The sequence below is a fragment of the Diceros bicornis genome, chromosome 31, assembly GCF_020826845.1.
Source record: "Diceros bicornis minor isolate mBicDic1 chromosome 31, mDicBic1.mat.cur, whole genome shotgun sequence".
Classification (NCBI taxonomy): domain Eukaryota; kingdom Metazoa; phylum Chordata; class Mammalia; order Perissodactyla; family Rhinocerotidae; genus Diceros; species Diceros bicornis.
In genome coordinates this window covers 33,910,039-33,936,056 of record NC_080770.1, presented here as the reverse complement: position 1 = coordinate 33,936,056, position 26,018 = coordinate 33,910,039, and the positions used below count along the sequence as shown (strand labels likewise).

At 52.4% G+C, this 26,018-nt stretch overlaps 1 protein-coding gene across 2 annotated transcripts in view; it reads right to left on the bottom strand.

The window, feature by feature from the left end:
• The window catches only part of ELF5 (E74 like ETS transcription factor 5), a 29,353-nt gene extending 4,278 nt beyond the window's left edge, over positions 1-25,075 (bottom strand). The window contains exons 1-3 of one of the 2 annotated variants that reach the window (XM_058527163.1): positions 25,050-25,075; positions 20,528-20,652; positions 6,422-6,472 (exon numbers count right to left, since the gene is read on the bottom strand). In XM_058527163.1, the coding sequence (XP_058383146.1) occupies positions 6,422-6,472; positions 20,528-20,652; positions 25,050-25,075 (202 nt within the window). Of the gene's footprint in view, positions 1-6,421; positions 6,473-20,527; positions 20,653-25,049 lie in introns of those variants that run through there. The other variant, XM_058527164.1, reaches the window with a different exon arrangement.
• Between the last annotated feature and the right edge of the window lie 943 nt (positions 25,076-26,018).

Sequence of the window (26,018 nt, the reverse complement as noted above, 5' to 3'; positions counted from 1 at the left end):
ACACTGCCTCCTGGCTCCTCTGACACTCGCAGCACGTCCACCGCGGGGGCTGCGCTTGCTCCCCTCTGCCCCGGGGCTCTGTCCTTGCGGATCTGAGGCTCACGCCCTCATCTGTCTTTGCTCGGTCACCTTCCCAGTGAGGCCTTCCCTGACTACCTGAGTTGGAATCGCACACACTCGCCCCTCCCCAGCCTTCCACATCCACTTCCCTCCTTTTAGTTTTTGGAGTACCATTCATCGCCATTGAACGTACCCCATCATGTATTTATGAAGTTCGCGGTCTGTCTGTCCTACCAGAGCACAGGGATGTGTGCCCCCAGCACCTGGCACGGTGCCTGACACAGGGGGTACTCGGTGAGTGCAGTGAGCAGCCAGTGGACTGTAGACTATACTGTACTGGCCAGACCCACTGTGTGTCTGGTTCTACATATCACTACTAAATGGAAGAATAAGCATGTGTCAAGGGAAGGAATGGTGTCCTGTGGACACGCTGCTACCCTGGCTTAACATCCTGCAGTGGTTCCCTGTCATCTCCAGGATGCGGGCTGCCATGTTAGTCAGGCCTTTCACAAACTGACTCCCACCCAGCTCTCCAGCCTTATCTTTTACTGCTCCCTAATTCTTTTCTTCTCTTGGGTCAGACAGTCCCAATGGGGCTTGGCTTTCTCCTGCCTCAGGGCCTTTGCACAGGCTCCCCACTTCTACCCAGCCAACTCTCCTTCTCACATGACCTCTTCAAGAAAGCTTCTCTGAAGTTACTGTCTGGGTTGGATCCCTTCTCTGTCCCGTAGCACCTGGGTGCTCCTTGGTCCTCGATCTTGTCTCTCTCTTTTTTTTTTTGCTGAGGAAGATTCGCCCTGAGCTAACATCTGTGCCAGTCTTCCTCTATTTTGTATGTGGGTCGCCACCACAACATGGCCACTGACGAGTGGTGTAGGTCTGCGCCCAGGAGCCGAACCTGGGCTGCCGAAGCAGAGTGTGCCTAACTTAATGACTAGGCCATGAGGTTGGCCCAATCTTGTCTCTTTTTTCATCAGTTGATGTTTATGGAGCACTTACTAAATGCCAGCTGCTCATCAAGGGCTTCACACACAGTATTGCATTTAATGCCTGCAAGCGCCCTGTGTGGTCTTATTGCTGTTTCCATTTTATTGAGGAGGAAGTTGAGGTCCAGAGAGTTTAAGAAGTTGATCCAGAGTGGCAGAGCCAGGACTTGAACCCAGCACAGTTCCGTTCCAAAGCTAACGTTCACAATGACTACTTCATCACGCCTCTCACGGCAGGTGCTCAACAGACACTTCGTGAACAATGAGTAGCTACGTTTGTTGAGCAGTTGCTCTTGCCAGGTGCTTGCTCAGTCTCACCCGTGTCTATGCTGTCCCCACCTTACATACAAGAAAACGGAGGCGTGGAGAGGTTGGGTGGCCCACGGCGGGTCGTTCACTCACTCGTCTGCGAGTATTGAGCCGCAGTATGCCCACTGTACCAGGCACAGGGGTACAGCATGAAACAAGGCCAGTGTCCCCTCCCAGGGGACTCACATCCAGGTGGGGAGGAACATCCAATGAATAAGCAAGTGTGGCCCATTTAAGTGGGTGATAACCGTGATGGAGAGTAACCACACAGGATGGGGGGAGAAAGCCATGGTGAAGGGGTGGGCAAAGCTGCAGTTTGAATTAGAGCCAATGGAGAAGGCTCTCTGACAAGGAACTACTGTGAGCAGGAAAGCAGCGAGCCCTGGGCATGCCCAACACGCACTCAGGTCAGGTGTCTGGCCAACTGTGGAGCTGAAATCCGCATCTAAACATTCTGAAGTCCGAGTCCTCAGCTCCAATGACCATAGGGCCTCGCTCACGGGGGTGAGCACTGAAGTGAAGGCACGCCTTCCCCTTCCAGGGTCCCCCGGGCCTCCTCTCCACTCTTTCATAGGTCACAGTCTGGAACTGCACTGACGTGAAGACCAGCCCGTGCACACAGGCAGGTATGTGCAAACCACAGATGAACGCCAGGTGAAATCTGCTGAACATGTTGCTGCTGCCAGGTGGAGGGGTGAGAGCAAGGGAGGGGCTGACAGCTGGCCCATCACGGCCAAGAAAGAGCTCTGCCCTCTGTCTGATCAAATGCCATGCTGCACAGCGTCACCTGCAGAGCAGGCCGATCCATTGTTTTAGTCTTGTAGGAAGAGAGAAGACGGACGGAGTGGTAAAGATGAACAACGGTGAATTATTAAGCGATGAATAGACAATAAGCTTTCACTGAAATGCCAAAATGGCGAGAAGAAGGAGAAAAAAGTCGCCCTTTTAATTGTTATGATTTCTTCCATATGCTTCAGGTGAAGGACATTTGGCTGGAGAGGATGAACACAGGACAGGTCGGCGTGAGGCGGGGTTATGGGGACAGTGGGAAGTTCTCCCTGTGGGTCTTGCCAGAGATAATCCTGTTCTATCTGTTCTTGTTCTTGGTGGTGGCTTTGCAGGCACTCACGGGTCAACTAGATTAGAGGCCTAGCCTGGCTGGTGGTAACTCTCCCTGTCTCACAGCTATCCCCGTTTTGAATGTGTCCCTGAGCTGGGCTGTGCCTGGTGTGGGCCGGTGGGGGCGTGGCCCCGGCTCTCTGCTGTCTGTGGGATTTGGAAAGGTTACCTTGAAACTGGAGACTGTTAAAATGCAGCCAAAGGATATATTCTCAGTGGTTGATTGAAATCATGGTCAATTGTCCTCCAGAAGCTGAGATGGGGGCGGGAGTGGCAGAGTTTCCCAAACAAGCTCCTCACGTCTCCATGACACCAGTGGTGCTGTGGAGCCTGCACCCCATGTGAGGAGGGCTCAGAGAAGCTCTGGGGCTCCGGAGCAGGAGGGCCCAGCAGCGAGCCCAGGCCTGCAGCGGTTCTGCGGTGCAGGTGGGAGCGGCAGGGAGAGAAGAGACAGGTGCAGAGGCGCTGGGGTGTGTCACCTGGGCCAGTTCTGATGGTTTCACAGCTTAGTGGGCCTGGGCCCTTCGGCAGGCGCTAAGTTGAAAATCGTCCTGTTCTCTGAATGATTGTGGAGCTGGGCCCAGACCCGGGGGAGTCCTGGGCCCGGGGTCTCAACTGAGCGGGCAGCAGAGTGGAAGGAAAGGTCTGGGCGTGTGTGTGCATTTGTGTGTACAAGTGTAGCGCGTATGGTGAACGGCACCGTGTATGAGAGCACAGACTTGGAGAAAACAAGTTGGGACTCCAGCTCTGCGTCTCCTGCAAGTTCTCGCTCCTGCAGTTTCCTCAGAGGCAAACAAGGGTAACGGTGCCAGCCGGTGGAGCCATGATGAGGGTTGCACCGGTTCCTGCTGTAGACACTCGGACAGCACGGCGCCGGGCACGCAGTAAGGGTTTCACACGTGGGAGTGATAGCCGTTAATCCTCACTGGAGACCCACGGGAACATCGCTTCAAGACCCAGGATGCCACTTCGTCCCAGTGGGCCAGGCCTGGGCCTCTGGGTGGCGCCTCTCATTTCTGGGTCGGGGGCATCTGGGACGGTGAAACATCTCCTGAGCCATGGGCACCACGACCACAGTCCTGGAGTTTCTGAAACAGGCCTCTGCATGACTCGGCCAATCTCTCGTCCTCACACCCACGCTCGCACCCATCGCACTGTGCACTAGGGCTTCTGTTTTGGGAAAGGGTGGTCACCAGGGCTGTGGGAGAGCCAGAGACGGGCCTCAGGGGCCCAGTGGGAAGGCTGTGGTGTCCTGGCCGTGCCAGTGGAGGCTGGCAGTTTGGCAGAGCCTGTGGCATTGGTTTTCAGGAGCACTCACCCGACTCCTTAACCCTGAGTTCGGTCTAGAAATTGTGCCTCTCCCAGTCAGGCCAGGCTGGGCTGGGCCCTGCCGGGCAGAGCCTGGGGCAGCTGCCATCAATGGAGGGTTTGTCTCATGAGCACGTGCTCCAGAGATGCCAGCCCGGAGCCCCGTCTCCCCACCTCTGCCTCGTCTCCTCCCATCACCTGGACAGAGCCACCATCATCCCTCTCCTGGACTAGCCTCCTAGCTGGGATCCCTTCTGAGGGAGACACAGCAGTCTGGGGATTTTCTTTAAATGCAGTGGGATCTTATCATTTCCAAGCCTCAGTGGCTTCCCAGCCTGCTCGGAATGAAACCTAACCTCCACTGCCGGTAAAGCTGTACGTGACCTGCCCCCCCCTGCTCTAGGGCTTGGGTCTCACCCCTCTCTCTGCTGATATTGGTGCTCTACCAATGCGCTGTCCAAGAGAACTTCCGTGATGATGGAAATCAGAGCAGCCCGATATGGTAGCTACCAGCTCCCTGTGGTTACTGAGCACTTGAAATGTGGTTAGTGTGACTGAGGAGCTGAATTTTAACTCTATTTAATTTTAATTAAATTTAATAGCCACATGTGGCTAGTGGCTACTGTTATCGAAACACGTAGCACTAAACCTTCAAGCATTTTGTTCCTGTCTCAGGGCCTTTGCACTTGCCATTCATTTTCTGTAATCTTTTCTTCCCTCTTTTCCTGGCTAAACTTCTGCTCATCCTTTGGGCCTAATTTAAATATCTCTTCCTCCAGGAAGTCCTGCCTGGTCCCTAATTTAATGCGATCTTTCCTCCATCACACACAAAGCTCCCTGCACTTTTCCTTTGTAATATCATCACTGATTAGCAGTTACATATTTATTACTGGGATTATTTGTTTAATGTCCCTCTCCTTCCCTTGCTCCATGAGGACAAGACCTAAGTTGTGCTTGTCACTGCAGCCACAGTTCTAGCTCTAGGCCTGGCACATAGTAGGCGTTCATTAAATGTTTGTTGAGTGAATGAAAAAGAAAAGAAAGAAACGGATGAGGGGATAAAGGGGTTAAGAGCTCCAGATTTAGACATACTTGGGTCATCTGTTAGCTTCTAAGCTCGCCACCTATAACCCCTAAGCTTTAGTTCCTACCCCTTTAAAAAAGGCTATGGTACTAGGACTTGTCTTACAGGATTATTGGAAAGATTACCTGAAACAATGTCTACAAAGATTCTCGCCTTGTTCATAGCAAGCACTCAGTGAATGCCAGCTGCCATTATGATTATGATGATGATGATGATGATGATGATGATAGCACTGACTCTAGTTGGGGCTGGTTATATATTCAGGTAACACCTCCTTCTAAAGAACTCACGGGACACGCTCTCTTCCTAGCCCATCATCTTCCTACGCCGGGAGGAAGGCAGGCTGGCAAAAGACACCCATTTATAGTGGAGACACTGACTCTGAGGAAGGGTTGGTCAGATCAGACTCACCGCTGTTTGGAGAGTAGAGCAAGTGCCCGCCCTGGGCTCAAGCCTTTGGACACAGGCCCAGTAACGCCCCTGGGCCTCGGTGGGCTCAGTCCTTCCAGGGGCTTTGCCTGCACTGGGCTGGGTGGTGGAAGTTGGGGTTTGCATTCCTCCAGCTGCTGCGGATGGACAGGAAGGGATCCCACCAGAGCTGGGAACCCTGTGGGAGCTTTGGTCACAGGGGAGAGGAGATGCTCTGCCCTGTGGCCCGATGTGGGGGACCTCGAGGAAGGCAGAGCTGCTCTCCCAAGCGTGGCGGGGCCTGCGGGGCACACGCGCCTGCCTAAGCCCGCAGCACATGGTGTACGGACCTGGCTATTCCTGCGTGAAACTGAATAAAAACCTTCACCGACCAAGTAACCTGAATGCTCAGGTGGTTGTTTGGGACTTCCAGGAAAGAAAAAATAAATCGTGAGAACCCGTCCCTCTGTGTTTGTCCTCAGCCCGCACTCTCAGAGGCCTTCGGAGCCACGAAGAGCCCTGGCCTCTCTTTGCAGAGGAAAGAGCTGAGGTCCAGGGAGGAAGGGCCTGCCCAGGACCCACGTCTCCTCCTGGCCCCCGGGCCAGGGCCTTTGTGTGGGGCCCAGTAACTACTGGCAATCATCATCACCATCATCTTTAAAGAAGGAAAGCTCCAAGGTTCCCTTTCCTAGACCTTCTCCACCTGCAGAAGTGGAAGAGGAAGGGTTAATTCTCAGAATCAACGAGGCCGTCTGAGATCCTCCAGGACCTCATAACTCTGCACTAGAGCTGCTTAGGGAGCTCAGATCCTTCACAGACACTATCAAGCACGAGGCCTCCGCTGGTCAGTAACCACACTTATCATTGCTACTGGATACTGGTTTCCGGCTGCTGGCACATCCCAGGCACTTCACATGCACGGTTTCTCGAACTCACTACACCTGTTTCATAGGTAGGGAAACTGAGTCTGAGGGAGGCTAAGGAATCCATGGACCCCAGCCCCGTGCTCTGTCCGCCACATTTCTCCTGCTGTCTTTTCCAGTTTGTGATTGTTCCAGGTCATGCACCCTTCAGTGTGGTCTTCAAAGAATGGTCACCCAACAGTGGCCTAGACGCAGCCTGGGGAAGCTTGAATTCGGTTACTTACAGTCTTTGATGGCAGTCTTGGTCTCTTCAGCGTCATTAAAAAAAGAGTAACCTGAAAAAGAAAGAGAAATCCACAAACCGTACCGTGCCATTCTGGATCCCCTGTCCAGGCTAGAGGGGCCGCTGGAAGAAGGGAGCGACTGTCCCCTCTGTGGGGAGTTTTATTTCAGAGGGAACCTGGGAGACCATCTGGCCCTTGTGGGACCACCCTGAAGCCACCCCTGGGAGGTGACAATCTCCTGGTTTCTAAAGGCCACCTAGAGAGAGCTCCGGGGCCAGGCATTCCAGCAGCCTCCAGAATTTTCCAGGTGGGCAGTGGGGAGTGAGTCCTGGCTCGGGGCCAGGAGGCCTGGGCTCTGAGCCCGGCCGTGCCACTGACTCGTGTGCGGCCTTGCCGAGTCACTCAGTCTTGGGGCTTGTGTTCCTCGTTGGCAGCACGTGACTGAACTACCACTGGGCTCGCCTTCGGCTCTAAGAGTCTGTGATGTCTGACCTGGCCGCTGATCCCTCGGGCATCTGAACGCCTGTCATGGGCTGGGCCAAGGGGAAAAGGGGCACAGGGGCCCCAAGACATGCAGAACCCAAATGAGAGTATAATGAGGACTGGGCGACTGCGGGGGGCCTCGGCTGGCTCCTCTGAGGAGTGGGGTGGGCTGAGGAGAGTCAGGGCTTCAGACTGCGTTTGCCTGCAGCAGCACAGGCCGAAAGCCACCTGTTTTCTAGCTTGGTGTCCAGTGTAAGCACTGGTTTCCACTCACTAAGGAGACTGGGACAGGGCATGTTCGTGACAGTTTATTCCCAGGGTCATTTTCTGAGTGGTTCTGGGCAGCCACAGCACCTCAGCTCAGTCTGCCCAAAGGGCCGCCCGAGAACAGGATGGGGGACTGACGAGGGACCCATTCCTCTCCTCCACTGCAGAAGCTGCCTGCTGCCTCCCCCTTCCTGCTGACCTCACCTTCTGGTGACCAGTGTCCCATGTTTCTGGGCCCTTACATCCTGCTGACATGGCCCCTGAGCCAGACAGCACATGGGGCCCAGGAGCCCCCAAGCTCCTCGCCCTGCAGACTGGCCTGTTCTGTCTTCTCCTGCCTGAGCCCTAAGCTACGGAGTAATGGAAGGCCCAACTAGGTAATAACCAGGTCACCAGATAATTTGTTGTCCAAACGCAGACACCTTTGAGAATGGAAGACAGTGCTAATAGCAACTATGCCAGGATACCAATGGTGAAATTATTCCAGGTGAAAACAACGTGTCCTGGGCACACTGGGACACTGCAGACTTGGGTCACAATACACAACATGTGTATTTCAATACACAATACGTGTCCCCGCGTGAGGAACGCTGGAGGAGGAACCTGAGGACGGGGCAGGGTGGAGGACTACACGGCTTCACCGCGCATATGGTGACTGCCCGGCCTGCAGACCGTCTGGAGTTCCTCCCCTGCGGGTGGCTTTGTGGCTTTGGGGATTCCTTAGCAGAAGCAGAGGTGGCTTATGGCCTGTTTAGAAAACAGCTGGCTTTTAGCTTCTTCGTTCTGCCCAGACCCTGAGGTAACGAGAGAGGGACAGGGACTTTTGATGTAACAAGTGCCAGGGAAGGGAGGTGCCTGTCAGGGGCTGCTGGGCCTGGAGACAAGCTTGACTGACTTGTTGCTTGGCTAAGGCTGGGAATGCCAAGCTGAGTCCTCTTCCAGGATGGAACACTGCCCTCCCCATGGCCCTGGGATGCTCGGGCAAGGCTGGTCCCTTGGGAGATTCTGAAGGGAGCCCTGAGCTCCTCCCTGAGCCCCTGTGATTTGTCAGACTTGCTCCCTTTCAGGGAGGGCCCACTCTAAGCACAGGCCACTGTCACTGGCTATAATTAAGCAGAGACTGGACAACAATGGACAGCAGGTCTGTTTGTCCCTTCCTTGGCCCTGGTGGGCTGTGGCTCCCAGGGCGGAAGCCAAGCAGTGCCCCAGGGCCACCACCCTCAGCTTTCCTGCCCTTGGGCACTCATGACGGGGGAGAGCAAGGGGAGGGCAAAGAATCCTAGAGCTGGAAGCCCCTCTGTGGTTTTATGTCCAAATAGGAATGCCTGCCTCAGCATCCCCATCAATCAGGGGGCTCTTACACTGCTTGATTACCTCCAGTGACGGGGAGCTTCCTACCTTAGGTATCTTCTGAAGCAGCCTTTCCAAAAGAAGGTGCTAACTTTTACAAAGGTCTTTCTTAAAATTGAGCTATGTTTCCTTTATTTTTAAAATTTCTGCCTCTGGGTTATATTCATGATGACAAAAATGTTGCCAACTGCTTTTGTGTCCTTATATGCTGTGCCAGGTAATATTTCACTGGATCCTTCAAGAAGCCCGTGGAAATGTGTATCATTATCCCATTGCACAGACGAGGCAATGGAGGTTCAGACAGGTTAAGCTATTGCCAGAAATCCTATGGCTCCGAAGAGTTGGAGCCTGCGTTGGAACGCAGGTATTTCTGACCTCAAAGCCTCTGCTTTGTACTGCCTTTCCATGAAACAACACCGTGTGCTGTGGGACCTCGGAGAAGTCACTTGACCACTCGGGACCTTAGTTCCTTTATTTGTGGCATGGGGATACAGAATTATATGTTCTCAAAAAACTTTTCTGGATTTAAAAAACCTGTCCATCAACATTCTGCTCTCGCAGGGCATGCTGAGCGTTAACTAATGCTGCTGGCGCCACCTTCTGGCCGCCTGATCCTTGACCACCCAGAACGTGATGAAACGAACTGCCACATCCTTGGATTCCTCTGGAAACCGGCAGGGAGAGGCTCTAGTTAATTTTCCTCTCCTTCTGCTTCATGAAAGGCCAAGCAGACCCCTCTTTCGTCCACCCTTCATGGTTGCAAATCTTTATGAACATAACACGTTATTCTGTTGTATCAGCCTGGTTCCTGAGCTGTCCCTGAATGTGTTTTGAGTTTTTCTTTTCTTTTGAAAAATGTACTCAACCTGCTTCCTTGCAACTTGCTCCCTTTTACCTACAATCTCCAATTCTAGCAAACTGGAGCTTCCAGGTGTTGCGAGGTTTGGGTTAACAGAGGATTCTGGTTAACAGAGGCCTCCAGGTGATGAAATGTTGCTGTGTGGGTCACATGGTGGAGAAGGACCCCTGAGGTCGCTTGGTCCTAGTCCCGGGCCACTGCCCTGGGGCCGGCCTCTGGACACTGACCTTGTGAGCGGATGTTCTGGAGGATGAAGTACAGGTACTCCCCACAGAGACCGGCTGCCTCGACGAAATCCTCCTGCGTCATGCTGCACAGCTGCAGGCCGCCGATGTTGAAGTGGCAGAAGGAGATGCAGTTGGCGTCCAGCTTGTACTGCTCACAGCAGAACTGCAGCCATTCCCAGACGTGGCGCTTAGTCCAGTACTCGGGGGGGACCGACGTCCAGTAGGAGTCGCAGGCTGCACAGACGAGAGAGAAGTGAAGGATGACAGCCGTCAGGAATGCCCTGGACAGCCCCCTGAAGGAGGCTGCGCTTATGTGAACATCCTCACCCCTTGTCCACTGAGCTGAAAGGCCCTCCAGCCCTGGGGAGTTCTGCTGGGGCCCAGGTCACCTTCTACTCTGCAGCAAAATGCAGGGGGACTGGATCCTAGGGGGCACATTGGGGCAGGAGAGGGAATGACGGGCGAGAAAGCCAGTCCTGGCTCGGGAGTGCCCAGGCCTAGTTCTGATGCTTAGAAAGAGGGGAACTGGTGGAGAAGGAGAGCCCAAGGCCCTTCAGTGATTTCGCTTCAGGCAATATGATATCAAGAGCACAGGCTTTGGAGCCTGACAAGCCTTGTGCTGCCACTTTCCACTTGTGCAAGGTCTATAGACATTTAAGCCTGGGTTTCCTCATCTGTAAAATGGGTATAATATGCCCAACTCACAGGGCTGTTATGCAATTTGGGTTTAATGTCTATAGGCTGTGTGGTGCATAGAAAACTATCAGTCAGTTCAATCATTATTAAATACCTACTGTGTGCCAGGCACCATATGACACCCATTTGACTCCCTTTGCTCTATGCACAGCTGCCGACAGTAGCTATTGGTCTGTGTGCTGCCTCCGGCCATCTTGTGCCGAGGGCCTCGGGCTGGGAGACATTGCTCAGAGTCCCCCGGATCTTGGATCACCATAGCAGGCTCCTCTGGGGGGATGGGGGAGAGGGGAGGTTGGTTGTATTGCTGTTTTTGTGGTTTTGGTGGTGTTTTGAAGAATGTCTATCCTGAGACCAGCGTGCCTTCCCTCCTTCAGAGGAGCCCTGGACACACCTACACAGAGGTGGGCGCCATCTGGTCTGGGAGGCTGGAAGTGGCCATGCCTGTCCTGGGGCAGAGATTGGGTGCTCAATGGCTCTGTCCCAATGCCAGGAGAAACCGAAAGGGTGGAGACATGGTACGGAAGAGGTGAGGTACTTGGTCAGGCCCTTTGACATAAACAATTCTTGCAACTGCCATGGTACTCATTCATTCATTCATTCATTCATTCAATAAGTGAGCTTCAGTTTCCCCACTGGTAAGATGGGGACGATGATAGCACCCACACCATAGAGTTCTGTGGATCCAGTGAGTTACTATATGTAGAAGTACTTAGAACAGAACCTGGAAGATTTTAATGCTATTATTAAGGTTGTCATTGAACACCTGCCATATGTGAATCAACAAATTGCATGCTAAGGATTCATGGTGAGCGAAAAGTTTGGTCCTTGTCCCCCAAGAGGTCCCAGATGCGGAAGCTGAGGGTCTGGGCAGAGTTGCCCACGGTCCCACAGCCGGTGTACAGCAGAGCCAGGACTGGAAGCCTAGTCTGAACCTGAGAGCCATTACTCTTGGCCTACTGTCACTCTGGTCTCGGGAGGGTCAGCACGGAGAAGAGATGAGACACGGAGAGAGAGGCGGAGGGGGACAGAGAGCTGGACAGAACCAGATGGCCTGGGGAGACAGGCCTGGCAGAGAGCAGAGTACAGCATAGTGGCTGAGTGGCTCAGACTGTGTGGACGACAGATAAGGTCACTCACGAGTTAGATGCCACAGCAAACGGCAATGAGGCTCTTCTGATGCCCCCTTTAAATGCTGCACTTGCTGCTACTGTCCCCAGGGGAGCTGTGGCGCCTCCAGTCCCAGCCAGGAGGTGGGTCCTCTTCTGCCCCCTAAGCACCCCCTGCGCATCAGCTTCTCAAGTTCTCGAATCCTCTCAAATAGGTATGACTGGGCTATTTCGTGAAGGAGGAAACTGAGGCTCCCCTAAAACTCGGAGCCCTTCCAGAAATCTCTTTTCCCACCATGGAGTGGGTTGAGGGGTGGCCAAACTTAAACAACAGATTTGTTTCAATTTGTTTTAAATTTTTAATCAGAATTCTACATGCATGTGGATCAAAGAGTTGATCTTCTGCCAGGATAGCTGAGGCTTACTACCACCTCTGCCTGGTGGATGAGGAGAGCAAGGGGTGGGGGAGGCCAATGCCTCTCCTCTTGCTCTCTGGCCACTGGATGAAGCCAGCACACTGGCCTGCGGTGGCCCTCACGGCCAGCAGGGTCTCCTGGGGAAACAGGGCTGCCGTTCCCAGCCCGGTGTGTGCGTCCGCTCACTGATTTCCGGCTTGAGGAAACCTGGGGGCCTCCGGCTTTGCTGGTCTTCTGATGAGAGATGTCGATGAGCCTTGAAATTCTTCCACCCCGGTCCTGCGCTGAGCCCCAGGGAGATGGCTACCGTGCGGGGCAGTCGGAGGACAGTTGCTTTCTTTCCATGGAAAGGTTTTGCCAAGCCTCCATCCCCCACCCCCACCCCTCCTTATTTGCTCTGGCGCTTGAAGAGGGCCGCGCAGCTTCCGGGAGCCCGAGGCCCGAGGCTGCGGAGGAGCGCGGGCGGGGCGGGGCGGGGCGGCGCGGGCCCCTCCTCCCGCCCCAGCCGCAGGGCGCGCCTCGTGTGCGGCTCGGGCCTGGCGGGCAGAGCCGGGGCCGCGGCGGCCTCCGCTCCGCTCCCCTCCCCTCCCCTCCCCTCGGCGGGAAGTCCCTCCCGCGGCCCCAGAGCTGGGAGGACCATGGCCGCTGTCGGGACACGGAGCCGGGGGCGCCGGCCAGCGGTGCCGCGCTTGCACGGCCCACGGCGCCGGGCCCCGGGGCGAGGGCGGGGGGCCTGCTTCGTCCGGCCCGTCTCTCCCGCGGCGTGGGCGTCAGGATCCCTCCTGGCTCAGCCTTGGCCTGGGACGAGGGCCCCATCCGCCTCCTCCTCACTGGCTCCCGCTCCCCCTCGGGAGTCTTCCCTGCGGCACAGCCCCCGCGGGCGTCCTTCTCAGAAGGACTCGCGCTCCCAGCCTCCCCAGACCTGGAGCTCCGCCAGGCCGGCCGCTCTGCCTTGCTCCCGGCGTCAGGGCGGCCTGGAGCCGGCCTAGCCCACTGTGCGGGCTCGTGAGCTACGTGACTGGCCGACGACCGAGGGTTAGATCTCCACCTGACGGGTCGGGAGACTGAGGTTCTGGGAGGTGGCGTGACTCCACTAAGGCGGCACGGCTAGGCGGTAAGGAGTTAGGCCCCACACCAACTAAGGCGGCACGGCTAGGCGGTAAGGAGTTAGGCCCCACACCAACTCTGCCATCTTTGGATGTGGGAATTTTGCATCATATCATGCCTGACTCTTCTTGGTTAAGGAGGACCCAGTTGGGCACACATCTTGAAGACTGACTAGGAAGATTTGAATGAAGGCAGACAGATATGCATGTATGCAATCTGGCTTTGAAAAATCAGAAAAAGAATGGAGAGACTGATGATGACGGTGAATGACATGAAGAAGACCCTTTTGCTACTTGGAAGAGATGAACTCAGGGCAAAGAAAAGAAAGGGTAACACGCCCGCAGAGTATGTTGTCTGTAGTAGGTTGTATTGTGTGGAAATGTAAAGTGTTTTCCTCAATGCATCTGCCACTCGAAAACTAATGTAAACGTTTTGGAGAAGCTAAGCCATGAGGCCCCTGCCTTCGTCTGCCACTTGGGGGCGGACGGCACCCTGTGCCCGGGAGACGTGATCCACCGTCCACAGGACACTAGTGAGCAGCAGGCTTGGCCAGCACCTTTAACATCGGAAGTAGGTCAGGACACTTCCCATCTGCACTGGGAAGAAAAACTGAGGATCTGAGGGAGTTGCCAGCACTTCTGGGAGAATCCTCACAGGAGACGCCGTAACCTGGGATGCACTTACATTCAGAGGGAGCGCTTAGCCTCTCAGAGCCAGGCTGGCTCGCTCAGATGCCCACAGGGTCACAGGTGACGTCCGTGCCTGAAGTGCCCCAGTGGGGACAGTGGGAATTGGAAACTTCATGCCAAGCGGGCAGTAGCTGCCTGGCTCCAACTGGCCACTGCCATGTGGAAGATGGACCTGTGTTTCTGGGCCCAGACTGTTATGTGAAATCTCATGATTTTTAATTGCTGGCAAGTTATTTAACTTTTAAAAACCACTCTGAGGGCCAAACTCTTCCACAGGCTGGATCGGTCCTGCAGTCACTTTGTGATGGAGAATTTCACGTGCGTTTGGACGTTGTCTCCTTCGAGATTATCCTTTAAAGCGGGCATACTGAGACTTTTAATTTTTTTAGTTGGAAAGTATTTTCTTTAAAACTTATCTGGGGTGCTGGGGGCTGGCCTGGTGCTATAGTAATTAAGTTCATGAGCTCCGCGTCAGCAGCCCAAGGTTCGCAGGTTCGGATCCCAGTGCAGACTGAGGCACTGCTTATCAGGCCATGCTGTGGTTGTGTCCCATATAAAGTGGAGGAAGATGGGCACGGATGTTAGCCCAGGGCCAGTCTTCCTCACACACACAAAAAATTTGAGAAAAAAAAAAGCAGTGCTGCTGTGCTGTGAGTTGAGGTGAAGGTACTAGATGGCCTGCCCTCCTTAGCTCCAGAAGGCTCCTTGAAAATCACTGTTCTGGAACTTAAAAGCAGGTTCCTGTTATTAGGATTCCTCCTAAAAGTTGTGATCTGTGGCCTCACACTTAGTGGTCATGCCTCCTTGGGACTCATCTGCGAACTGGGTATAAGAGGACCTGCCTCCTGGTGCTGTTCGAGGGTGAAGTCAGTGGACACCCGGACGCGCTTAGAGCAGGCATGTCATTAGTGCTCCTGAAATACCGTCCTCGCGTACTGGTTGCTCCTGGGGCTGCCCACACCACTACTTTATTTGCGTTTCCTCAAATACTTCTCATGTGTTTCTGGTGTGTATGTGTGGGTCAGCCGCTTTGGCCTTTCCAGAGCTTTGGGTTTATTTTCTTAATGAAAAATGAGGAAATTATATTATAAACCAAGCTAATTTGTCCTTGAATTTCCAGCATGAGTTAGGTGGCCAATGCCATTCAAAATGTGGGGACACAGGTGTGTCTGTGTGACTTTGTAAAATGCTTGATGATCAGGACACACACCAGACCCAAGCATCTGAAACTGGGGTGGAGGAGCGGGGGCGAAATCCCTGGTGGACAGTGGGGGCCAGGGTGATGGAAGCCACTGATGGTGCCTGTGCACCTTCAGTAGAAATGCAGAGGGTGGGTCTGTGACTCCCCACCTTGCTCTGTGTTGTGGACACCTGATGTCTTCTCAATCTTATGCAAAGTGCTCTTACAAAATAGTCTAGGCAAGTCCCTGTGCCATCTCTTCCAACTGGATTGCTGCCCCTAGGTCCTTCCTACATGGAAATTCTGGAGCCAACACTGTTCATTTTCTTGGAGCCTCAGTTGAAGCAAGAAGATATTCAGCAGAACGCAAAATCGGCAGACTGCAAAAGTAGTTTGAGCTTCCAGCTGTGAGTTTTCTTCCTAGACCCTCTGGGGAAGAACTCGATCTTTCTCCTCTGCTGCTTGGGGAGCACAGATGGGAAGGAGATGCTAGATGAACCTGCCAGCTACAGGGACCCATCAGACTCTTGTTCCCGTCCTCCGCTCTAGGGTTCTGTCAACTGAGCGGGGGTGGAAGGGGCCTTCCACCGGGAGCTGCGGGGTGTGTGGAGTAGCTGAGCTTGGGCTGTGGAGACAGACCTTCCCAATTTGCAGTCCTGGCTCATCCATGTATTAGCTGTGCAATCCTAACAAAGTTTCCTAACCTCTCTGGACCTCAGCCTCCTTCATCTCTAAAACGGGAGTAGTAAAAGTGCCCACCTCTTAGGAAGTTTGCTGTGAAAAGGGAAAGACAGGATGCATGTAAAGAACTTAGCCCAGTTATCTGGACGACAGCAAGCTTTCGATATGTCACCTGAAATTAGTTATTATTTTGGGATTGCATTTGTTCTCAAGGAAATGAGGCCTTCCCCACCAGGGCCTCAGTCTCACTGAGGGACAACCAGAACAAAGCAAGCCTGGGACTCGTTGAGGCGAAGGCAGACAGTCTGGGTCAGAGGAGGCCCACGTCAGGCAGCCCAGACCACAGTTAGCATGATTTATTAGCGTAGGGAGTAGGGAAATTTTTTGCTTTGGGCAGTGCTGAAGAGAGCTGGCCAGTGGACTGGGTAGCTCGGCCACCATCAATTGTGGCTTTGTCACTGAAAGGAAGGACTTGACGAGGAGAAACCTGAAATGATAAATGGCTTCCACGTTTCCTCCCCGTGCTGGTCCAGCTGCAGCCAATAGCCCTTGATGGCTTTCCTTCCAAGCCTGTGGAATGATTTAGACCACGAGATGGAAAAAAAGAAGCCTGGAGCAGTGTCAGAAACTGGATAGAGAAAAGGTGAGAAGGCTGGCTGGGTATCAGCAGAGCCGTGGCCCCGGGCCTGTGCAGAGAGGAAGGCAGAGAGCACCAGGCCCTGCGTGGTGCTGGGGCTGCCACCGCCCAGAAGGCTCCGTTGTGTGCAGGACAGGCTGGAGGTGGCTAACGGTGAGGCCTCCGGAGGTGTCCTGGGACGTGACTGCTGCTCCAGTGCTCCCCTCAGACTTTCTGATGATTTTGTATTTATTTACCTGGTTTTGATTTAGAAATTCTTAGACTCTCTCTTTTGTATCTGCTTTCAAACTTCTATACCCAGCACATGAATCTAGCTCAGAAAAGCCCACGTGGGATCCAATTCCTCGCTCCCTGATCTTCTGGATGTTAATACCCAAGATCAGGGGTTTTGCACCTTTTTTAAAAATAAGCTCTTTCTTCAAATAAAATCTCCTGTTGTATAATAACAGCTGACATATTACCATGCTACACCCTTCATGTTTTCTCATGTTGTCCTCCACACGGAAATGCCATGAGGTCCTAGCTCATGTCGCCCATTTTGCAAAGTAAACAGAGAAAGCAAGGCACAGGGTAAAATCCCTTTCTGAGGCCACACGGCGAGGAAGTGGCAGGGCAGGGAGTTGGCCATATGGCTGCACTGTTCCCGCGGCCCCACAGCAATAACCACCACGCTGTCCTGTCTTCACAAGTACAGAGCAGGGGCCTCGCTTGGGGGTTGGGGGGGGGCGAGGGGAGCTGGATCCTGGCCTTCTCAACTGTCACCCCAGGTCCCTGGTTCCCCTAGAGCTGCCCCAACCTGGAAACTTCTGCCGCAGACAAAGCATAAACAAGAGTCCAAAGCACAGAGGCCCTGTGTGCTGGCGTGGCCGCCTGGGCGGGCAGGGGAGGGTGTGCAGGTGCAGGCTGGAGCTCCAGAACGTAGGGACAAAGCCAGGGTACTCCCTGACTTGTCGGATGCTGGGCTACTGGCACTTGATTGGAAAGATAATCTGTTAAAAATATCATGCTTGTGAAATATATGCAGCACCCCCTTCCACTCTTTGATAAATTCTTCCAGTATTTGTAACTCTTCATTTTAAAAGAGCCAAAGGGAAGGCCAGGATGAGCTAATGAAATTCTAGAGTATTTTGCAGTCTGTGACTGTCCACTTCCCAGCCTGCAGTGCGGCCACGCAGAAGTCCTGCTTCGAAGAGCAGGCTGATCCTTTGCGGGCAGTGCGTGGAGGCACAGATCCAGCTGCCCTCTGCTAGAGCCACGTAAAAAGGTTGTGAGAACAGCTGTCTTCCTAACTAGGTTGGTATTCCTCCTAGACATCTTTTGTCTAGTGGGCACATCATTTCTTTCTCCCTTTCCCTCCCTTTGGTCTCAAAGTATCTAAGTTGTCAAATATTCTGAATTGGAAAGTTGAGAGGGAGACCTGCATTGCTTTCATTTAATATGAAAAATGAAGAGAGGAGAAAGCTGTTTTCCACAAATGGGAGTCGCGAGGTGTTCCTGGCCACAGTGAGCACCTAGCACGTGCCAGGTGTTCTCTAAACACCTTCCATGCAGAAGCTCCGTCAACCCTCCACCTTTGGGGGCAGATACTGTTTCAGCTGAGGAAAGCTGAAGCCAGAGAAGCCAGATCGCAGAGAAGCTGAATCTCAGAGAAGCCAGAAAAACCTGCCTAAGGTCACGGGTCTGGTAAGTGGCAGCACCAGCCCTTAAACCCGGACCGGAACAGGAAGCTGCCATCAGGTCAACCCTGAGTTCAAAAAGGGCTTCCCGTGAGGCGCGAGAGGGGTCTCAGAGCCTGCTACCCCGAGCACCCACAGTTTGCAGAGCAGCGTCTAGAGGTGAACCTGGCTGTCCCCTGACGCATCCCTCTCAGAGAGGGCTCTGCAGACACAGACCATGTGTCACCTCGCCAGGAAAGAAAAAGACAGAAAGCCCTATGGGCAGTCCTCCCTCAGGTGGGGCTCTGAGGACAGCCGGGGCCTGAGGCTCACCCAGTGCCTGGGCACTCCCTTGAGACTAACCTTTCACGCCTAAGTTTGACTTTTAGGAGGTCAGAGCCACTCAGCTTCTTCTGAAATCCAGGGGGCCTGATGGCAAGTCAAAAGCTGGCCCCTCCTCAGGGAATGTTAGGAAGCTGGACCACTCCTGGAGGTGTTTATTTCATTGGCCTCACGCCTTGGTGGCAATTTCTATTCTTTCAATGAGTGATGGGGGAAGAAGGGTACATCTGGGATGTTGCCTGATGCAGGAATCAGAGAAGCTTCTGGAAAAGATCCTAGCAATGACCTGGGTCAACCCCTCATTACATTGGTGGAAATGCAGAGGCCTCAGGCAGGAGAAAGCTGTGTCTGTATATCTAAGACTGTCGGATTTAAGCAGTGTTGGCAATCCTATTGGTGATCACTTCTGTTAACTCCATTTTTTTTTATTGTGATAAAATATACATAACATAAAATTTACCATTTTAACCATTTTAAGTGTGCAGTCCAGTGGCATTAAGTACATTCACACTGTTGTGCAACCATCACCACTATCCATCTCCAGAACTTTTTCATCATCCTAAGCTGAAACTCATCCTTCTTTGTTAAACACTTATACGTGTGCTTGGCATGTGTGTGACCGTGTCGCAAACACTTCACACGTCTTGGCTCACTTCACAGTCACAACAGCTCTACGAATCAGGCATTATTATTGTCTCCATTGTACAGATGAGAAAACTGAGGCATGAGAGCTTAAGTGGCACAGTTATTAAATGTCAAAGCCAGACTTTGCATTTAGGACGCCTGGCTCCAGGGTGCGAGCTCCTGACCGCTACAGAAGCTGCTACCCCAATGCCTGGGACATGGCATGGGGCAGGCGAGGGGCCATCCCCACCCACCACTCCCTGGCAGAATAGACAGGTAGAGGGGCTCCCAGGATGGCGTGGGTGGAGAGAAGGACCAGGGGCTGAGCCCAGCATCGTGGGACACATGGGGAGGGGATGGGGCGTGAAAGTCTTCATTTTCCTCCTTCAAATTGAGCTTGCTAACCAAACTTCAAGGGGGAGGAGATCGAGTACATTTCTCATTGTCTTTCTGGAAAATGAGGTGCTTCTTAGACTTAAAGGAAAATTGTGAGACACATCTGGATAACTTAAGTCCAGACATAATTCTCTGAACCCTGCAGACGAGGGTGAGGGATGTCATGTGCGCATGTGTGTGCGGAGAAGTGGGGCGGGTGGGTCCAGGACTGAGTGATGTCCATAAGTCCTCAAGTCTGCCTGTGCAGCCCTGGCCTCTGGCCTGGAGGCAGGGGCGTCCTTGTGGTGGTGGGCATTTTGCAGCATCCTCGGAGGCTTGGCTCCTGGACGCTGCCTGCATCCTGTGTCCTGCCAGGCTGGGGTGCACAGGGTTAAGGCTCAGTGAGGACAGACAGCTTGATTAGCGCTTGCATCACCCCCATGGGGTGCACGCCTGCCTTGTGAGCAGAGCACCCGCCAGGCTTGCATGATGGGCAGTAGCTGAGCAGTTGGGGACACAGGCCCTCAGAGGGTTGCTGGGCAAAGCTCGGCTGGCCTCCCTTTGGCATGGGATTAGCACCAGGCCCTATGCCTCCTTCTCAGGTGGGGAAAACTGGGCGGAGAAAGGAGGAAGGGTGAGGAGGGTGGCCTGGGGGACAGTGAGGGGACTCATGTTTACTGAGCACTTGCTCTGTGCCAGGCTATATATTTCACATATTTTGCGTCCCTTAACCCTTATGGTAACTCTCATCATCCCTGCTTAAGGGATAAGGAGAGAGAATCTCAGAGAATAACAATAATATTAATATCAATAACAGCGTTACATCATTTATAAGATGACCATGTAGGATAGTTAAGGGTACACGTGCTCAAGTCAACTTGCGTGAAACTTAACTAACAGTGAGATCTTGGGCAAGTCACTTAACCTCTCTGTGCCTCAGTTTCTTCATTTATAAAATGGGAACAATAACTGTCCATTTCTCATAGGGCTTCTATAAAGATGAGATGCATCCTCGCCGTGGGGTCGGCTCATAGCTAGTATTCAGCAAGTGTTAGCTAAAACCATGATGATCAAGCCGTCACAGCTACAAGGCTCTGAACTAAGGATTTCTTTCCCAAGAGATTGGTATTAGCATCTCCATTTTAGCTGTTAGCAAAATGAGGCTTAGAGAGGTTAGTGGAGTCCCCCAAGGCCACAGAGCTGGGAAGAGGTTGGGGCGAGGATTCCAGTGCTTTCCTCTCTGCGGAAGCTGCTCTCCCTACTGCCTGGGCCTCCCCCAGTCCTCTGCCCTGACCACTGGTGACAGCTGGCATTTTCAGGCCCCCAGCACGGCCTTGTCTTCTGCCCGAGGCCAGCACCACCTCCTGCCCCAGCCCGTCCCAGCTCAGATGGGCTCCTCTGGACGTACACACCTGTCTGATGCTCAAAGGCAGGATAGTACTCTTCATTGCTGAACAGATCAGTCCACGACATCAAGGGGTCGCAGAAGGATGCGTTGGGCAGGAAGGTGCTGTGTGTCACTGAGTCCAACATCATCCTGCAACGGTAGGAGAGGCTGTGAGGAAGCGGGCAATGGCTCCCGGGAGCCCCACTGTGCAGGAGCCCCCAGTACGGCAAGACTTGGTTCTTAATAATGATGGAAACACTTACTCCCTATGAGCCAGGCAGCCCTCCAAGTGCTTCCCACGATGATGTTATTTAATCCTTGCCACATCCATGGTTTCTATGTCTATCCCCATTGTATAGATGAGAAAACTGAGAAAAAGGGCTTGAGACAATTGCCCAAGTAACATGGCCAGTAAGTGGCAAGCTGGGATTTGAGAACGGAGGCTCATATTATGCAATACTGCCTCTGAACTTTTCCTATTCGCTCACATCGGACCCCCCGAACTCCGGCTTACGTCTAACAATATGCTTCTGAAAACAGGGCAAGAATTGCTGTAAATGAATATACCCACAAAGCCTTGTCCACAATTCTGAAATCTGAAAGCTCTGAAACTGAAAGTGTATGTATGTGTGTGTTCGTTGCAAACTGTATCGCTGTATTGTCTTCCTCATCCCTGGAGACTTTGGAACTCTGCCGCACATTTAGCCCCAGGGTTTGGATAAGAGAGCCAGGGCCTGTGGTAACCGGCAAATGTTTACCTCACCCTGGGCTCCCTGCTAAGCACTCGAGTCCTCTCTGTTCGTTGTTCAAGGTCTCCTTAGAACAACCACTCTGAGACAGGTTCTGGTAGTGGCTCTGTTTTATAGATGAGGGATGGACACTCAGGTGACATTCCCCAAGCCACCAGCTGGCGGGTGCTGAAGTTTGAGTGGCAACTCAGGTTTGTCTCTTTAAAAAGCCCAAGATCCTAATCTCTGCTCCACTCCCGTGCACACTGGCGAGTGGGAAGCTTGGGAGAGGGTGTCTGGTCGAGGCTGGTGGGGGCAGAAAAGGATGGGTCTGGGGCCCCGGCCTGCAAGCATTCTTGCCCATGCCAGTCTCATCTCGCAAGTTTCTCCTTGCTGCTTCCCATAGTGCCAAAATTCAGAAAAAAGCATCCACGTGGGGCTGATGAGAAAAATCTGTTCACCTAACTTCTCTTTTCTAATTATCACAATAATGTTGATGAGACACGTTGGTTCCACCCCATTGTGCAAAGGGGACACAGCAGCTCCAGATCACACGGCTGGTAAGTGTCTGAGCAGAGACTCCAGGCTGGGTCTGGGGTATTTAGTGCATGGAATGTTAAGACGGTCCGGAGCTTATCAATCTTTCAGTCCAGTGTTTCCCAAACTTTTGCCCACCATGATAGTTTCCTTAATATGTTTTAAAAAATCAACTCTGTTTTTGTTTTAGCATAACTACACTTATTTAAAAGGAAAACTTTATATCACCACTATAAATGGACAGTGTTCTTTTAATATACATTAAAATGAAGACATAAACATTTAAATAAAAATTGCTCATCCAGGCACCATCTGAATCGGTGGTTAGCAAACTACAACCTGCAGGCCCACCGTCCAATTCTGAATGGCCCGCAGCTAAAATGATTTTACATTTTTAAATGGTTACATGGACTACTATAGCAGTCCCCCTTATCTGTGGTTTCACTTTCCGCGGTTTCAATCACCTGCGGTTAACTGCAGTCCTTAAATATTAAATGGAAAATTCCAGAAGTTAACAATTCATGTTTTAAATGGCATGCTGTTCTGAGTAGTGTGATGAAATCTCACGCCGTCCCACTCCATCCCGCCCAGGATGTGAATCATCCCTTTGTCCAGCATATCCACATCCACGCTGTCCTGTACGTTTGTATAAGAAAAAACACAGTATATATAGGATTTGGTACTATCCGTGGTTTCAGGCATCCACTGGGGGTCTTGGAATATGTTCCCCGTGGATAAGGGGGGACTACTGTGTAATTACCTACATAATATCTTTGATTTTGCCATTAGGCCGGCAAATCCTAAAATAGTTAACGTCTGGCCCTTTAAGAAAAAGTTCACCCACCCCGACCAGATTTACCTCCTGTGTCACGAGTGGTGTGAGTACCACATGTTGGAAAGTACTGAGTTGGTCCAGTCTTTCCCCTCACCCTGTCATTTTACAGTTGAGAAAGTTAAGGCCCAGGGAATTTGTATAACTTCTCGAGGTCACACAGCCAATGGAGGGCAGCATTACGTCGTAGAGTTGTTTTCTGACCCGGGGCCGCCTGCTTTCCTTTCTGAAAGCACTCACGGTGGCATCTGCCACAGACACAGACACATGTGTCGAACAGGACCTCGATACTGAAGGGGAGAGGGGTTATGTGGTTCCAGAACCAGAGACCAATTTTTGGGGGTGTTTGCAAATCTACCACCATCACCACTGTTGTACGTGAGGGAGAACGGCGCTCCCAACGTAGATAAACGACTGCGTTCAAACCCTTACACAGAGGCACTCTTTCTGGGCCGTCACTGCAGTTACCAGACCCCCCTAGGAGGCCTCCTTCCTGATGCCCAGAGAGGGTTAATGAGCCCAGCAGATTATCACGGGCATGCATCTCCCCTGGGAGCCATATCAAACAGAGGTCAAGGCTGCCCGGGTTGGGGCTCTGATTTTCCCACAGATTGGCTGGTTTTATATCCTGAGCGGGAGGTGGGAGGAAGAGGGATGGGGGTGGGAGCTTGTGAAGGAGGGACGGACCCCTGAAACCCAAGGCCCCTTCTGCTTTCTGGACTTGACCTCAGAAAAGTTCCCCCAAGTGAGAGCTAAAGGTAAAAATGACCCCTGCCGTCTGGGCCAGAGGCTCAGAAAACTGAGGAAGAGGAGGGCAGGGCTCTGACACGACCGCCACAGGTGGATTTGGAGGAAGGAGAGGTGGATTCCATGTGGAAGAAATAGAAAACAGTCTCAGGTCTTCAATGTCAATTAGAAATCCTCCAGACTCAAAATGTGACAGCAGGAGTGAGCGTTTCTTTATTGGTAAATTGAATTTGATCATATAAACATTAGGACTATTTTTGATCAATAGGGTCTTCACCACCTTTAAGGATTTTTTTCTCCATACCAGCCCACTCGCTTGCTCTGTAATCTGCCTGGTGCTGGGCACAGCTCGTGCACAGCTGACTGCCTTTGGTAATTCCTTCTATGGCAAATTGTAGCCATTAAGTTTTCTTAAAGGGCTCTCTCAGGTATTCAATATGCTATTTTTCTTCTATAATTATTTCTTGCTTTTAAGAAAAATCTCTTTTATAAAAGCCGCATAAATTTTTTGATTTTTTTTGCTATTGCAGTAGGAAGGGCTATTATTAACTCTGGGCTCTCCACAAAAGACCTCAGCCACTTAGCCAAAAAGCTCTAGGTGTGAGAGTTCCGGAATAATGGCTGCTTTGTATTCAGTAGCCCAGCTTCCTAGGCACTCTAAGGTCCATTCGATAACTGAACACTCTAGCTCTCAAGATTTCATCCACGCGGGTGGAGCAGGGTGGGTAGGAGAGAGCAGCTGTTTGGGGCGACATTTCTCCGTGAGGACATTGAGGCCCAGCCATATGTCAGCCCAGGCCTGAAATTAGACCATGCATTCCCAATGGGGGGGACCCCAGAGGGAAAAAATTGGTTCTTGGGGGGTCAAAAAAATCTTACATATTATGTTTCATGACCCTCCCAAGGGCCACAATACATAAACGATATGCAGTATATTTATGGTATTAATATTTCACAGAAGGGGAGGTTGATTAAGAAAAATTATCAACAAAGGCTCCTTAGTGGCAGTGATAACGAAAAAAAGGTTGAGAAGCACTGGGTCAGACTAAAGTCAGCAGCAGGACAAGAAGGGGATATCTAGGAAGGGTCCCAGGCCTGCTGCTCTAGCCACACATTTTCGTCTTCTGAGGGGCTGACCCGTTTGTCATCATGAAAAGAGCCCTGGGCTGAGAATCATGATTCGGCCTCTTGCACCTCTCTGAGCCTCAATTCTTCCTCTACTAAATGAATGCACTGACAAGGTGGCCTCCAGATGTGCCCCAGCCCCACGATTTTCTGTAGGCACTCACCCAACTGGGCCGACGCATGGAAACATGCACATACACACATATGCATATGTGTGGGTTATACTTCGCTATTGTGGTCAAGCAAGCCTACCAAATTGGAGTAAAATCCAACACGACAAACAGATTAAACTTCAGCTCTGAAAAGGCCCGCCGATTTCCTCTTCTCCCTTCCCTCTTCTGCCCACAACTTCCGGCAGCGGGCTCTGGATAGTCTTTGCCTGGGCTAGCCAGGCCCCTTATACACTGTGGACCTTACTCACTGCCCATCAGCAGACCCGTGGCTGCTGGAATCAGTTTCCCCCAAATGCAGTCATAATTGTAGCTGCCCAGTAAGTAGGAAAGGATCAAGCATGACTGACTCTTGGGGAGGAATCAGGTGGGTTCCCTTCCATGCACAGAAAGGCTGGCCACAGGTACCTTTGAGAATGAGTCAGCGATGGCATGGAAACTGGGGTCCCCGACGCCTCCAGCGGCTTCCTAAGCCTTCTGAGAGCCAGCTCACTCACCGAGTGTGCACAGGAGGGTCCACACAGTCAGAGGGCCAGGCCCGTGGGCTTCTCGCCCCGAGCTGAGTCAGAGGCCGCAGTCACAGGTGTGGTGCCCATAGCCTGAGTAACTAGGCACCTCTGCTCAGCCTTCCAGAGAGAGGGGAAGGAGCCAACCACCCAGCCTGGGCCAGTTTGCCAGAGGAGGAAAATTCCTTCCTGATCCTCTCAGAGATCATCAACTCACTCTGGGCATGTGACCAAAAATCCACCCTATTAAGCATCTACACTTTGGCTGTTCATGCACCAAAACATCACGGGCAGAACACAGCTGTGAGGGTGTAACCCTCAGAAAAGGAGGCCGAGAAAGGCCTTCCCTGACTCCACGAGTGGGCAGTGTTGTTGGGAAGGAAGATGGTTTTCCTCCTCCGGAGCCTCAGCGACACCCGAATGTCCACTGGGTCCCGAGCCCTGCGGGCAAGGCGGGGTCGTTTCCTACCCTGTGGACCTCCCTACCGAGGGACATGGAGGAAAACCCAGTGGACTGTTTCGACACTTGCTGTTGAAGGATTGTGGGTTGGGTCCTTGAGTGTTTGTTCTTCTGGGAGAAACAAGAGCAGCTGTGAGAACTGACTTGCTGAGGTCTTGCCAATGAAGTCCGCGTTTTTCTGTAGCTTGCGCAGGGAGTTTGCTAGTCGTTTATTTTTATTTATTTTTCTGAAGGTGCAGCAAAGACCCGTAGAAGATATGCCATTTAGTTTACCGTGGGCTCCACTGTAAAGCTCGTCAGTTTTGGATTAAATCCTTTGGGGATTAAATCCTGCCTCTGCCACCCACAAGTCAAGGGACATGGGACACCTTTCTTACTGTCGGCCTGCTGACACTCTTTCTTTTTGTTTCA